The following is a 13872-nucleotide window of genomic DNA, read 5'->3' on the forward strand; positions in this document are numbered from 1 at the left end:
CCGGGGGGGAGGGGGATCCGCTGCAGCCCGAGGGACCCCCCCGACTCCCCCCTCAGCCCCCCCCCCGGGACACGAGGGATTTGGGGTTCTTTTCCTGCTGCGGCATCCGCCCTCTGCAGAGACCCAAAGCCTGAGTGGCCGCTTCCCAGCCTTGGGTTCAGGGCAGTTATTGGGGGGGGGGGGGAGACAGGGACCTCCATGGAGATTTTGTTTCTGAGCGTCCACTACAAATAAAACATTTAGGATCCCTCCCCTCCCCCCCCTTCGGCCTTCCATTTTCCCCTGGCCAGGTGGCTTTGGGCAAGAAGGGCAAGAAGCCCGGTTGTGATGTGGTTGGGCTGCTTCCTACCCCTGCTCCTCCTCCCCTGGACCCCCCCTCCTCCCCCCAGGTGCCCCTGTTGGTGGGGCTGAAAGGGAGCTCTAGTCCGCCCCCCCCCCCCCCAGCTGCCCCTTCTCTTCTTGAACTGTGCCGAGAGCCCTTCCAGGGGTTGTCAGGAAACGCCTCTTTATTTTCAGGTTGGATCTCTCCCTCCCAGTTTCCATCCGTTGCTCTTTGTCCTCCTACCCGCAGCAGTTTGGAAAATTAAGTGAATAAAAATAAAACACTCTGCTTTTACTAGATACGGCCTTATTTACTGGGAAGTTTTTGTCACAAGCAACTAGTCCTCAGTCGTTACCCACCAGAATTAAATCAGCTGAGACCGAGTCATTTAGTCTTCCAGGGAGAACTTTGCCTCGTGGCCAGATGGGCAGCAAACAAAATTCATTCATAAGCCTCTCAACAGGAGGGCCTCTGAAGGTGGGGGGAGCTCAGCGTGGTCCAACTGCTTTCAGGGCTTATTAAAGTGGGGGGGGGACACAGCAGTAGCTTCTTATCCTTTTAAATAGAACTTTCGCAAGTGGGCTGAAGAGCCCCCCCCCCCAATATGTCAGCAAACTGAACTGAGGAACAGTTGTAGGGGTTTTTTCTACTGAAAAGTTGGGGAATGGGGAGGGGCTTTCCCAGGCCATTGCCCCCCCCTCCCCCGGGCCTTTTCCCAGCAGGCCTCCAGCCAAGCGTAACACGGAATGGGGAAGTGGCCCCTAGTGGGGTTTTGAGTTGGGGATGGGGGGACATTCCTCTCTACCTTGCCAGATGGAAACCCCCAGGTCTGGGGGGGGTGGGAGGCCTTTCCTCTGCTTCCTTCGATTCCCCTCTTGAGGGCTGGTTTTCTTCCTCGGAAGCAGGAATAGAATTTGGGGTGCAGGATTTCACTTTCACAGTTGGTTATGGCCGAACCATGACAAGAGGGGGGTGGAGACCCCTCCACATAAAATCAGTCACGGGGCTCCCCCCAAAGTGGCCCCTTCGGCTGACCAACTGGCCTTGGCAGGCCTTTCCTCGGGCTCTGAGCTGCTGCTTTCGATGTCGCATCACTCCAAAGGGCCCCAAATCCGTGGGAAAGCCTGATAGGCACGCCCCCCCCATCCCATTGGGGGGGGGAACCTCTGAAAGCAGCTGAGGCAGCGCGGGGGTCCCCAGGGTGCTCCAGGCATTCTCCCAAGGCCGGGGCGTCCCCTCTACTGCAGCAGGTGTCAGGCTGGGGTGGCCAAGGAGAGCCCCAAAACGGGCACCTCAATCCAAGCCCCCTCCCCGGATCCTTAGGCTCTGCTGCAGGGGGGGGGGGTCTCCCCTGTTCTTTTCAGCTCTCCGGTCCGCCCGACAAGCCCTCGCCACGAATCTCTCTGCTCGGAAGGTCCGGAGGACTCTTGATGAGGTGCAGGCCGGCTGAGGTCCAAACCGCCCCTCGCCCGCTTCGGAAACCAGCAGCAGAGGCTCTTGGCGGGGCCCTGGCCCCTCCGGCCCCTGGCCCTTCTGCTTGATGCCCTCGGAGCGCTGCCCTTTCGCACGCCGACCTCCAGCCGGCGGGGGCGGAAGGCGGGCGACCCACAGACAGTATTGCTGCTATGGCCGCGGGAGCCCCCCCTCTTATTGGGCGTCCCCCGCCCCACAACAACCCCACGAGGGAGGTCAGTCTCGGCGGAAAAGGACGGACAAACGGGGGGGTGTTACTTGCCGCCCCTGAGCGAGCCCGGGACTTCCCTCTGCGGGGGATTCCCGGCAGGCGGGCGGGTCCGAGGGTCGGGCAGACTGCGGCGCCACCCCTGGAAGTTGGGCGCCCCGCCCGATGGGCCGGCGAGAGCCCCGCCGCCTCCCCGCGCCTATAAAGAGGTGGGGTGGAGGCGGCGGGCCGAGGCGGCGGCGATGGAGGGGCGTCGGTGGTCGGCGGGGCTGAGCGCGGCGGTTCTGCTTACGGTGAGCTTTGTTTTCGCCCGGCCGCCCGCTCCGGGAACCCCCGCGAGCTCCGGCTGGGCGCCGCCCGGGAATGCCAGCGCGGCCTGGGGCTACACCTAGCCGCCTCCCCTCCCGAGTTCCCCTTTCGGCCCCTGGCTTCCCCCCGGAGTCCGGATCTCTCCGGCAGCCTCGTTTATAGCCTTCCTTTTACCTTGAGATCCCTCCTTCCTTCCTTCCTTCCTTCCTTTCCCTAAAGGAGTCTCGGCGGGGAAACCTCACCAACGCTCCTCCCCCTCCTCCCCCCCTCCTTTCCCCACCAGGACCCTGCCAGGTGGGCTGGGCTGAGGGAGTCACAAATAGTGACCAGCCGCTTCCGTCCTTGGGCCGGACCTAGAGCAGAGCGGCTCCTGGCGGTCTGGCCGGCCTTCTGGGTGCCAGTAGCGCTGGCGGGCTGGTGGGCACGAGGGAGAGGGAGTCCCATGGGGGAGGGCAAAGGGCGGGCGGGAAGCCTCCGCCGTCTTTTGGGCTGGCAGAATTGTCCTTCCAGCGTGTGTGCGTGTGCACGGGCTGCCCAACCTTGGGGCTAAGCCCCTCAGTGAGTGGGGAGGGTTAGCCATACTCTCCAGATCCTCCCCCCACCCCATCGCCTTCCCTGCACTCCCCGGTTGCTCTTAATGGGTCTGTGAAGCACCTGGTGGCTACATTCAGTTTTCTTCATGTTTCAATTTGGGGCACATGTCGCCAGTTGGTTCCATAACAGTTCACTAGCATTGTGCCAGGGCAGAAAAAGGTGGTGTGGAATGTAGCCTGGATTCCCAAGGGGAGGGGGCGCTGCATTCCAGAGGGCAAAGAGGCATTGAAGTTGGCTCCTCCCTAGAGATTCTCAGCCTATTCTCTATAACAGTGTTTCTCAACCTTGGCCACTTGAAGATGTCCGGACTTCGACTCCCAGAATTCCCCAGCCAGCATTCGCTGGCTGGGGAGTTCTGGGAGTTGAAGTCCGGACATCTTCAAGTGGCCAAGGTTGAGAAACACTGCTCTATAATATGCAAATAGTTGCTTTAGTTTGTCAAGATTCTGTCTGTGGGTGAGGAAGCACAGAGGAAGCTGCTCAGAAAAGACTCCACCTGTCTTTCCTGATTTGGGGGCCTGGCATGAAGTTAAGACAAAGGTGTGGGGGTACAGCCTTGATGTCACAAACGCTTCCCCATGTTTGAAGTTGGCTGGTTGGCACCCAGAATCCCCCTTGGGGGGGGAAGAAAAGAGGAGGGAGGAGGAGAGAGGGAGAAGGGCACAATATGGTCTACGGAAAGCGGAAGAGGAAATGATAGTAGTTGTGGGTTGATGGTAAGAGGAATTGATATAACTTTGGATAATACAAAACAGTGTCTGTTAATATGTGATGGTCTACTTGTCGTTACTTATATGAAAATAAAAGCGAAAGAACTTTTAAAAAAGAGAAATCCCCTCTGGGGAGGCTGGATTCTGGGCCCGGGCAAGGGGAGGCCGGAGAGCAGAAGCCCACCTCTGTCCAGTGAGGCCCAGGGGAGAAAGAAGCAGGAGGTGCCTGTGGGAGGCGCTCTTCCATTGGCAGCCCAGCTGTTGCTAAAGCGGCTCCTGCCCTTGCGGGCGGCTTTGGGGGCATCGAACTGGGCCCTGAAAGCTGAGCCTGCCAGGGGTGGGGGGGGCTGGGGCTGGGCATCTTGGTTTCTCTGCCAAGCGGGGAGACCCGATCGACACGTACCCTGCCCAGGCTGCTTGAGGGGGAACCCGGCCGTCTCAGTCCTCGCAGTCTGGGGGAGGGAAGGCGGGGGAGGGGGGAGATGCCTGTGTGGCCACTAATCGCCTGCGGTGTTTCCAGTTGCAGGCCCTGGTCTTCGCGCAGGAGCCCAGCTGCAGCCCCAGTCAGTTCCTGTCGAACAGCAGGTGCTGCAGCAAATGCCCACCAGGTAGAGCGTGGCTGCGGGGCAGCTGTCTCTTCCCCAAGCCTTTTATTCGCCCTGCCCCTCCCCCTGCTCCAGGCGGTTCCTGAGCCCCCTTCTGCTCTTCCTTGGTGGGGGGGAGGGGGCAGAGGCCCTCTCCCCAGCAGCCCCTTGGTCCCCCCCCCCCGGCGCTTCTCTGCCCCTCCGTTGCTGATGCAGAGACGGGCCCCTTGGGTGCCTCCAGCGCTGCCCGTCTGGGGTCCTTCCCCCCCTTTGTAAAGTCCCCTGCTGGCCCCTCTGAGGGCCCCCCTTCCCCACAGAGGGCTTCCTTCAGAGCGCCACCCTCCCCCCAGCCTCAGCCCGGCCTCTTTCCTCTTCCAGGCCACAAGGTGGCAGCTGCCTGTTCGGGGGAGTCGAATACCACCTGCAGCCCGTGTGAGGAGGGTCACTTCCAGGCCAACTGGACTGGGGAGTCTCACTGCACCCCGCTCCACCACTGCCGCCTGAGTGAGTGCAGCTGGGGGCTCCCTCTGCTCCACTGGAGCCATCTTGCCCGGCAAAGCCCCCCCTCCCTCCCTCCGCACACCCCTCTCCCTTTACGGGGTCCTTGGCGGCCTCTGAGCTTGGCTCTTCTTCATCAGTGAACAGCAACCTCACTGATGATCTTCCCCAGTTGGGTGGCGAAAGGGCTGCGAGATAAAAGCCGAGCCCAGAAAGCCCCAAGGGCCCCTCAGGCCAACCCTCAGCTACAGAGACCTCTTGGGACCCTCCCCCCTTTCAGGTGCTGGCCTGCTTGTCCATCGGAACGGGAGCAAGGAGCGAGACGTCCTCTGCCGTTGCCGGGAGGGGACCCACTGTTCCAGCCACGAGTGCGAGACGTGCCTGCCCCACACCTCCTGTGGCGCAAGGGAAGGGGTCCTTCGGGAAGGTGAGGGCAGCAGCCCCAGGGCCTCCAGTTCGGGTGGAGGGCTGCCCCATCTGGCTGCCCAAGGACCCCACAGGACAGGGCAGGGGGAGCCCCCACCTCCACCCTCTCTTCTGCTGCGGGGGGGGGTGGGGTGAGGAGGGGGCCTGGAAGCTCCTCCTGTCCTTAGGAAGCCTGGCATGCACCCGGGTGAGGGGGGGGCTGGGGGGGCTGGTGCAGGATAGGAAGCAGGGGGGGGGCACATGGTTCCAGATTGATGGCGACTCTGTCTTGCATATTTCCAGGCAACCACGTAAATGACACTCTGTGTGCCCCCTGCTCTTTGGGCCACTTCTCCAATGTCTCGTCCTCCACAGCTCGGTGCCAGCCCTGGAGCAGGTATGCCAGGCAGGGGAGCGTCACAGGGTGGCCCCTTGAAGGGCCCAAGGGCAGCGCAGGCTGGGCAGAAGGCCACAGCGTTCCTCCCTGCGGGCCGAGAGCCAAGAGGATTGCCACTCTGGCAGGCGATGAAATGGTGCCCGACACCATCCGTCCCTGGCAAAGCCACGCCCCTCCCCCTCCTCTCAGAGGTGCTGCAGGAAGCCCAGGGCCCCCTTTGCCCTCCGCCACCTGGCCAGAGCACGTGGCTCCTGCCGGATGTGCTTCTGGGTGACCACCCAGCCCCGCCCTCTGGCCTGGCAGAGCGTGCGGTTGTGCTCTGCTGCTCTTCTGCCTCGGCTGGAACCCCTGGGGGTGGCCTGGCTCTGCTCCACAGCAGCAGCGGATGCTCTGCGATGGGCCCATGAGGGGGGGGGGAGTATTTGCATGCCTTCTCAGGCCGCTCTGCCTTCGCAGGTGCCAGGAGGGGCAGGTCCAGAAGGCCAACGGCACTCAGGCAACGGACGTCGTTTGTGGTAAGCAGAGGCCCCTCAAGCAATGGGGAGGGGGCGGGCGTAGAAACCCAGCTGTCAACCTGCCTCCTAAGTGCCCTGCTGTTCGGGGGGGGGGGGGGGCTTGGCCCAGAGGCCGAGTAGGGAAGCTCATATTGGGAGCTGCAGCAGGCGCCCCCTTCTTCCTCTTCTCCTCCTTCCTCTTCTTCTTCTTCTGCTTCTTCTTCCCGCAGAGGCCTCCCCCTTGAAGCCCCCCGAGGCCAGGAAGAGCCACCTGCTGCCGCTGCTGCTGCTGCTCCCTATTGCCTTCCTGCTGGGGGCGCTCCTTTTCCTGTGGCATCGACGTGGCAACTGTGAGTGGGGGGGGGGGTTGCCTCTAGGAGAGCCCTTGGGGTTCTCCATTCGCAGCCTTTCCTGGGCCTGGGGAGGGGCTGTTTCTAACCTGCCTCAGCCGGTATTCCTTGGATACCTTTCCTGTGTTCGGACCCCCCCCGGACTCCTCATGGGGGGGAGCAGGAAGCCAGGGGTCCCTGGGGGGAGAGCAGGAGGGTGGGGGGAGGCTTCCCAGTCCAGCCTGTCCGTGCTGGGGAGCCTGGGGAAAGACTCTGCCACATGCAGTGGCCTCTTCCACCTGCCGGGGAATCCTTGCTCCAGAGCAGAGCTCCAGTGCTGGGTCGAGGGGAAACAGGTCGCAGGCCTCCGGCTCCCTCCCCTGACGGGCCCAGTGGCCCAATGGGTGGAGCAGGCCTCCTCTGCATGGTCCCGCAGTTGATGTCTTCTTTCCTCCTGCCCAGGTCCTCGGAAGCGGCACCAGGATCTGGTAAGTGCCCCTTTTTGTGGCCCTCCTGGGTGGGTGGGGGGACCGGGGCCAGACCCCGGGGCCAAGAACAGCACCTGGGGCTGCAGTTCCAAGTACGGCTCTGCTGTGGATGATGGGAGGGGGGACAGGATGGTGCTAGGGGAGCTCTGCCAGCAGAGCCTCCAATGCCCCACTTCTCTTGCAGCCCCCGGAGCCCACCGAGAACGAAGAGGACTGCCCTGCCTTCCCCACCCAGGAGACCCTGCTGGGGGAGCAGGCGGGCATGCAGGAGAAGGACTGCCATCTTGCCCAACAGGAGCAGGTCTGACCAGGAAGCCATGGGGATGCCAGGCCAGCTGCACAGCCGAGCCACCCGCCCACCTGGTGCCTCTCTGCACCCCGTGCCCAGCAGCCTTGACAGACTCCCCAAAGGGCAAAAGCTTCCCTCCAAGGGCACCTGGATCCTGCCGCCAGTTGTACCAAGCTCTCTTCCTGCGGAGATCCCGGGCACCTCCAGGCAGGGGCCCTGGGTGGAAGCAGTGCAGCCTGTGGGCCGGATTGCCCCTCCTGGGAGCCCAGAGGTCTTTCTGCCCATCAGAATGACTGCAGTACGCAGAGACGAGCAGGTGCCCCAGACGGCCTGGGATTGCAGCCGCCCCAAAGACTGGCATGCTTGTAGCCCCCCAGATGTAAGGAAAGGCTGTGGCTCCACAGAGCCCCCCCCCTCTACTCCACCAAGATCTGCTACCTCATGGGGAGCTGCAGGGAGCCTTTCTCCTCTTTCCCAGCCCCACAGAACGATCCGGGTTGGGGAGCAGCTGAGCTGGGCTCAGGGGAAGGGGACTGGGGACTGGGGACAAGGCCTGGGCTCTGCTACGCAGGCTGCCCCTTCTGGCGGCTCCTCTCTGCCCTTCAGGGGAGGAGCAATCCCAGCAGGCCGAGGTTTGAGTCAAGTGTGGGTCTCAGCCAGGGGAGGGAAGCCCCCAGCCCCCTCCTCCCTCGCCCAGATCTGCAGATGGGTTGGCTCTGCAGGGCTTCCACTGAACCCCGAAGCAAAAGGGGGACAAGGGAGCAGGTGAGTTCTTGGGAAGGCAAGTCCCGGGGGGGGGGGAGAGTTGTCCTTGGTGGTCTCCTGGAGCAGCGGCTGGTCCTGCTGGGTGGGGTCTTTGGTGGCAGGCAGCTCTCCTGCCCACACCTGCCCTCCCGACATGGTTGGGGTTTGAGGTCGCAGCCTTTGGGAGGCCTCCGGATCCCCCTTGCTCTCCCACCTGCGTGTTTCTCGGACAGCATCTCTGTTGGACTTTTATAAATCTGACCTTTGGAAAAGCAGTTCTGTTCTTGGGGTGATTCGGACTAATGTGGGGGGGGGGCTGCAACCCCCAAATGTGCTTTGTCCCCGGGTGGCTTCTCAGCCTCCAGAACTAGGAAGCCGGCAATGGGCATCGTCTCTAGAGCGGCCGGAGTCCATGGGTGTCAACCAACAGCCCCCCGGAACTATGGGGAGGGGGCTTCCAGGCCAGTCTCTTCGGTTTCTTTTCTTCTTTTTTTTTTGAAATATTTTTTTATTTCCATTTTCATAACATGCAATCACATGTATCCTATCCTTCTTTCCTTCGGTTTCTTGGCCCTCGTGGATCTGGGCAGGAGGGAGGGAGGGGCAGCTGAGTCACCCGGGGGGGCTTTCCTTGGAGTCCTTAAGGATTCGGCCCCGCCTTTCTCTAGAAAAACTCCAGCCTGATTTACAAGAAACGGAGCGCCCGAGAGGCTCATTTTGAGGAAATGGAACCGGGGGGGCGTGTTTCCTCTCGGCCCCACCCGCCCTGCTGTTTGGGGACGTTTCTTACGCCCCCGCCCCGCTGGCTAATATCTCGAAAGGTCACATTGGCGGAGCTGCTTTCAATTCAGACGGCCAGGTCGCCCGCCGAGCCAGCAAACCCGCACCGCCCCCCCGGCGTATCCTGTTGCGAGGCGCCTCCTGCGGGGCGAGTTACGCGGGGACAGCGGCCAACCTGCAGGGCGGCCTTGTCTGGGGATCCCGGGCTAACGGGGGTCCCGCCGTCGTTGATCGCCGGTCTTCTCCGCGTCGTGGATTCTCTGTGGCCACCGGGGGGCGCCCGCAACGCGCGCAAAACGGCCCGAGCGGCCGAAGAGCGCGCCTGCTCCCCGCCGGGTTCCAGCGGGAGGGGCGGCGGCGGGCGCTGGTTCTGTTCGTGTGGGCATCCTGCCTTACGGGCTGGGGGGAGGTTGCCTAAGCCCTGCCCATCCCTGCCCGCTGAGGGTGCCCCTACCCGCTTCGCCCTTCTGGTTGAGGGGGTGCAGGCTGTGGGGGCTTCGTGGCAGTCGCCCGTTTATGGCCTCCCCTCCTCACCGGCTGGGGCTCCATCCGCCCACTGAGCGCCTTGGCTCCACTCTGGCCCGGTTGCTGGTGGCCTTCGGTGCTAAATTGTGAGCTGCCCTCTGGTTGCATCCTGCGCCTGCTCTGGTCTCCGTGCATCCCTCTTGGGCCAGGGCGGCCCTGTCTCTGGGGGGCTCCCCCGCCCACGTGCCAACAGCAAGGAGATGGCCCATGCCCCTTGCCTGCCAGCCTCCTCTTCTGCTGCGAAAGGCTGGTGGGCAGGGTGCCAGCCCAGGGAGCGGGCACAGCTGCCAAGACATTGGCAGGGGATTCCGTCTTTGAGGTGGAGGTTCTGCCCAGGTCTCAGCGGCCTCCTTCTGTGGACTCGGAGCCCTGCAAGTGGGCATTGGGCACCATCCGCCCTCTCGGGCACTTGCAGCTGCCTGGAATTCTCCTGGTCCCATCTTGCAGAAGGGCTGCTTAATCCGGGTCCCTCTTGGCCCACCCCCTCCCTGCCTCTCCAGGGCTGAATGGCCCAGCTGTAAATGGCCAAATTCTGCCAGGTGGTGGAGCTGGTAACAGCAACCGAGTTGGGCAGATTGGCTGTTCTTTAGAGGGCCCCTGACTCTGAGTCAGCTGAATCTGGGTCAAATCAGGCCGTTTAGGAACTATTTTGGAATTTGTGGTCATTCAGTTGCTAAATCATACCCGGCTTTTTGCAATCTCATGGACCACAGCATACCAGGACCCCCCCCCCACTTTCTCCCAATTTCCTTGCGTGGATGACCTCCTCCTCTGCCCTCCCCCTCCCCTTCTGCCTTCTGTCTTCCCCAGCCTTCCCCAGCATCATCGGGGTCTTCTCCGAGGAGTCCTCTCTTTCCATTTGATGGCCAGGGCATTTGAGCCTTCCAAAGGACGATTTCTCCAGCACCACAATTGGGAAGCATCCATCCTTGGTGCTCGGCCTTCCTCGTGGCCCAACAGCCACACGCGACTCCTGGGGAAACTAGAGGGGACTTTGTGTGCCAGGTAATGTGGCTCCGCTGCGTAATGTGCCGTCTTCAGTTTGCCAAAGAGTTTGAAATTGCAGCCCTGCAAATGCAGCTTATTCAGCAAACAATGACGCAAAGGAGCCGGTGAATAACGTCATGTTTGATGTGAATCCAGTCACAGGAAAGGGGGGCTTTGATAAGCGGGGGAGGGGGGGTCAGGAGCTGCAAGAAAAGCTTGTAAGCCAAGAACAGCCAGACGGAGCGGGTGGAGGGGGGGAGATGTTCAACAATGGCCAAAAAGGCAGGGAGTCAGAGAAGGGCTGTTGGAAACACCCACCCCCCCCACCCCGCCCTTTTGCAGAAATGCATGCTGGATTCTTTTTCTTCCAGCCACAGTGAAGCTTTGGGGGGCTTTGGGCACTGTGAATTCTGGGGCTGTAACTGCCTTGTTTAATCCAAAGGCTGCTTGCCCTTCTAAGGGCCGGCCTGGCTGCCTGCCTAACAAATCTTGTATTTGGCATTCTTGCAATCAGATGTATGCACACAATTCTAGGCTTGGTTAAATAAAGGCGAGGTGAAAAGGTGTATCGGCAAACTGAAGGATGTAGGCTGCTGGTTTGCAGACAGTATGGCTGTACAAATGAAAGACAAGCTAACCTCTCCCCCCATCACCCTTCCTTCCTTCCTTCCCTCCTTCCTTCCTTCCCAAAATGTCCTTTGGGCCCCCAGAAGAGGCCCAGGAATGCAACCACAGCCGATGGCTTTTTGGTCCTTGCTCCAGAGGTTTCCTAGCGCCGCGTAACGGAGGGAGCTCCCGTCACTTGTCCCAGCTTCTGCCAACCTAGCATTTCGAAAGCACTGTAAAAATGCAAGTAGAAAAATAGGAACCACCTTTGGTGGGGAGGGAAGAGCGTTCTATGCACCTTCGGTGTTTAGTCTTGCCAGCCACATGACCACGGAGATGCCTTCTGACAGCGCTGGCTCTTCGGCTTTGAAAGGGAGATGAGCACTTTGGGAATGACGAGCACACACATGGGAGAAGGACCTTGACCAGAGCCTCCTGCTGCTGCTGCCTTTTAAGGAAGGATGGGCGTCCACCACCGGCAAGAGAAGGAAAGGCAGCCATCCAACAGGAAGAGCAGCCTTTCTCTGCTTCCTTCCCCCAGCCAAGGGCACCTGGCCTGAGCCCTCAGCCCAGAAAGCTCTGGGTGAATGAAAGAGCTCCAGGCTCTTTCCGCCCCTTGAGAAGCCCACCAGCTGCAGCCCAGCAGGTTTGTGCTGAAGGGAATTCTGCAGAGATCTGGGTTAAAGGGGAGCCTTCCCAGCTAAATGGAGGAGGAGGAGGAGGAGGGGAAGTGGGGAGGGGGCAGCAGCCTTGGTGCATTGCCTGGGCTGGCTGCAGATGGCAGGCCTGGGGATTGGACCTCATCCTTGGCTGCTGCCTTCCTGGGAGGAGGGGCTGCCTTTGCATCCAGGGACCAGGTGGCAGGAGGGCGGCTTTGGGACCCCCCCCCCCAGTGCAGGCCAGAGAGGGTGAGGCTGCCAGAGCCCCAGAGGGGCCCTCCCATAGCCAGAGCCTCCTCCCACAGCCCCCTCGTTTGGCTGTCAGCCGCTGTGGGTTGTGGGGGGGGGGGGTGACTGAATGTGGCTAATTATTCAAGCGGCAAATGCTCCCTCTAAACGGGATGTTGAGGGACAGGATTGCTCGTTCGAGGAGGAGGAGGAGGAGGAAGGCAGGCAGAAAACAAATAGAGGGGAAGGCAGCGCAGCGGCTCCAGAGCTCCCCGGAATACCAATTATGGGATAAAGTGATTGGATAAATCTTTCTGCCGTGAATGAAGTGTGCAGTCAGTTACTCCTGTCCGGCTCTTATTAGCCAACGGTGAGAAATTATTTCCATCTCGGCTGGTCTCACCTGGCCCGGCGGCCCTCCCCTCCGCAGGGGAGCGAAGGGGAGGGGAAGAGCTCCAGGCCTGGCTGTGTGGGCGGGGCCCCTGCACCGCCTGCCCCTCCCGCCGGGGTCTCCTCGCCAGCCCAGGTGTGCCCCAGCAGGTGGAGGGAAGCTGGGGGGGGGCTGCTGCTTCCAGGGCTCTGGCCGCAGGGCCGAGGCATCCTACACAATGGCCGCAGGCTCAAGCTTTGCACCCTCAGCCCAGAGACCTCCCTACCCCCCCCCCCCCCCGAGGAGAAAGTGGAAGGCCCACGCAGATGCCCCCCATCCAGCAACGCCTCCCAAGGGTCTGGCTAGAAGAAGTGAGGCCGTCCCTCCCGGAGGAAGCCTTGGGGGCACCGCGGAGGAGCCACAGAAGGGACCACCGTTAGGAGGGATGTGTGTGCGTGGGGGGGTTCCCAGCAGGCTCTGTGGCCGAAAGGCGTTCTTACTGAAAGGAACCTCAAACCTGGTTCCTCCCCCCCCCCCACTGCCGAGTGGGGACGTGGATGGGGGCCTCTTGGAATCCCTGCCTCTTCCTGGTCCTTCAGCCATGCTGGTTTACCAGTAGCCAAGCCTGATATGATCCTCCATCCAGAGTCGGCCTTGTCGTGATTTATGAGCCTGACTCCCTTCCCCCCCTTGCCTGTGATGGAGGGGGCATTCATGAGCGTGTCTGTCTCAGCCCTTCAGCTCTGCAACCGGCAACTTCGGGAAGCCCTGAGCAGCAGAAGGAAGGATGGGAGAGAAGAGGGAAATTGGGAGGTTAGTTGATGCCCAGGAAAGAGAGAGAGGCCCTTCCTGGGCACCCGGGTTCTCTGGTGCCGGCATTGTCCAGCTTCCCAAGGATTCAGCGAAGGATGAAGGATGCAGCCTTTCATCATCAGGCCCCCTGCAGCCCCCCCTATTAGTGGCTCCTGTTCCTGAGTGGGGGGGAACTCCTTTTGGGAAGAAAGCCCCCCCCCCCCAAGAATGGCCGCATTTCCTTTGTGATCCTTGCTTTTCTCCTGCCAGCCTCTGGAGTGAGCCTGGGGTCCCTCATCTCTGCCTCCCCCTCCCTCCCAGGGCACGTAAGGAGTGGCGCAGCCGCCTGCCCGGAGGGTTCCCTTCTCCGTGGCCCCCCGGGGTCCGAGGGGAGAGGCTGAAGCAACCGGAGCAGATGAGGTGCGACCTGCAGCTCCTGGGGGAGGCTCCCCTTGGGGCACCAAACAGCCTCGGCTGACCTCCCCGGTGCCGTCTTATTAAATGTTAGGTTGTAAATAACGGCTCCTCCTCTCCTCGTTGCAAAGCAGGGCAAGAAGAGCAGCGACGCGACCTTGGCGGCTCCGGGAGTTTCAGAACTGGAGGTGAAGAAGAGAGGCGGGTGCAGCCTGTGGGGTGGGTGGGGGGATGGAAGTGGGGAAGCGCAGGGTCTGCCTGGTGGGGGAAGCAGCAGGAGTGAACTTGCAGGCAAGCTGGAGCCACACTGGACAAAGCAGATGGAGGTTTGCATCTGGCCCTGACATCTGGGGGAGATGGCCAGACACACACACATACACGCACACACACAGAAGGAGGGGATCTTGCTAAAGCAGCTCTTTGGGGGACAGATGGGTCGCCTCCCCAGCTCCACCGGAAGGCAGCTCTGCTCCTTCCCTTGGCATCCCTACCCCACAACCTGAACCCTTTGCCCTCTGCAGCTCCAGGCCAGCTTCCTGCCCACCCACCCCCCTCCCCCAGTCTTCCCCAATGCTGCCCTTCGCCTTCTGAGCCTCCAGCTCTTGCTGGCCAGGTGGCCAAGGGAAGGGCTGGGTGTAATGGGAGCCTCTCCCCTCACCTGGGGCAG

At 61.6% G+C, this 13872-nt stretch overlaps 1 protein-coding gene across 1 annotated transcript; it reads left to right on the plus strand.

Moving 5' to 3' along the window:
- Positions 1-2161: 2161 nt before the first annotated feature.
- Positions 2162-7635, plus strand: CD40 (CD40 molecule). Its single transcript, XM_014074406.2, has 9 exons — positions 2162-2296; positions 4137-4224; positions 4579-4704; positions 4979-5125; positions 5407-5500; positions 5957-6015; positions 6225-6344; positions 6786-6811; positions 6996-7635. The coding sequence occupies exons 1-9, from the start codon at positions 2246-2248 to the stop codon at positions 7116-7118; spliced, it is 834 nt and encodes a 277-aa protein (XP_013929881.2). The 5' UTR covers positions 2162-2245; the 3' UTR covers positions 7119-7635.
- Positions 7636-13872: the final 6237 nt, after the last annotated feature.

This window comes from Thamnophis sirtalis, unplaced genomic scaffold (assembly GCF_051295495.1).
Source record: "Thamnophis sirtalis isolate CommonGarterSnake01/CBP01778 unplaced genomic scaffold, rThaSir2_p1.2 scaffold_7, whole genome shotgun sequence".
Classification (NCBI taxonomy): Eukaryota; Metazoa; Chordata; class Lepidosauria; order Squamata; family Natricidae; genus Thamnophis; species Thamnophis sirtalis.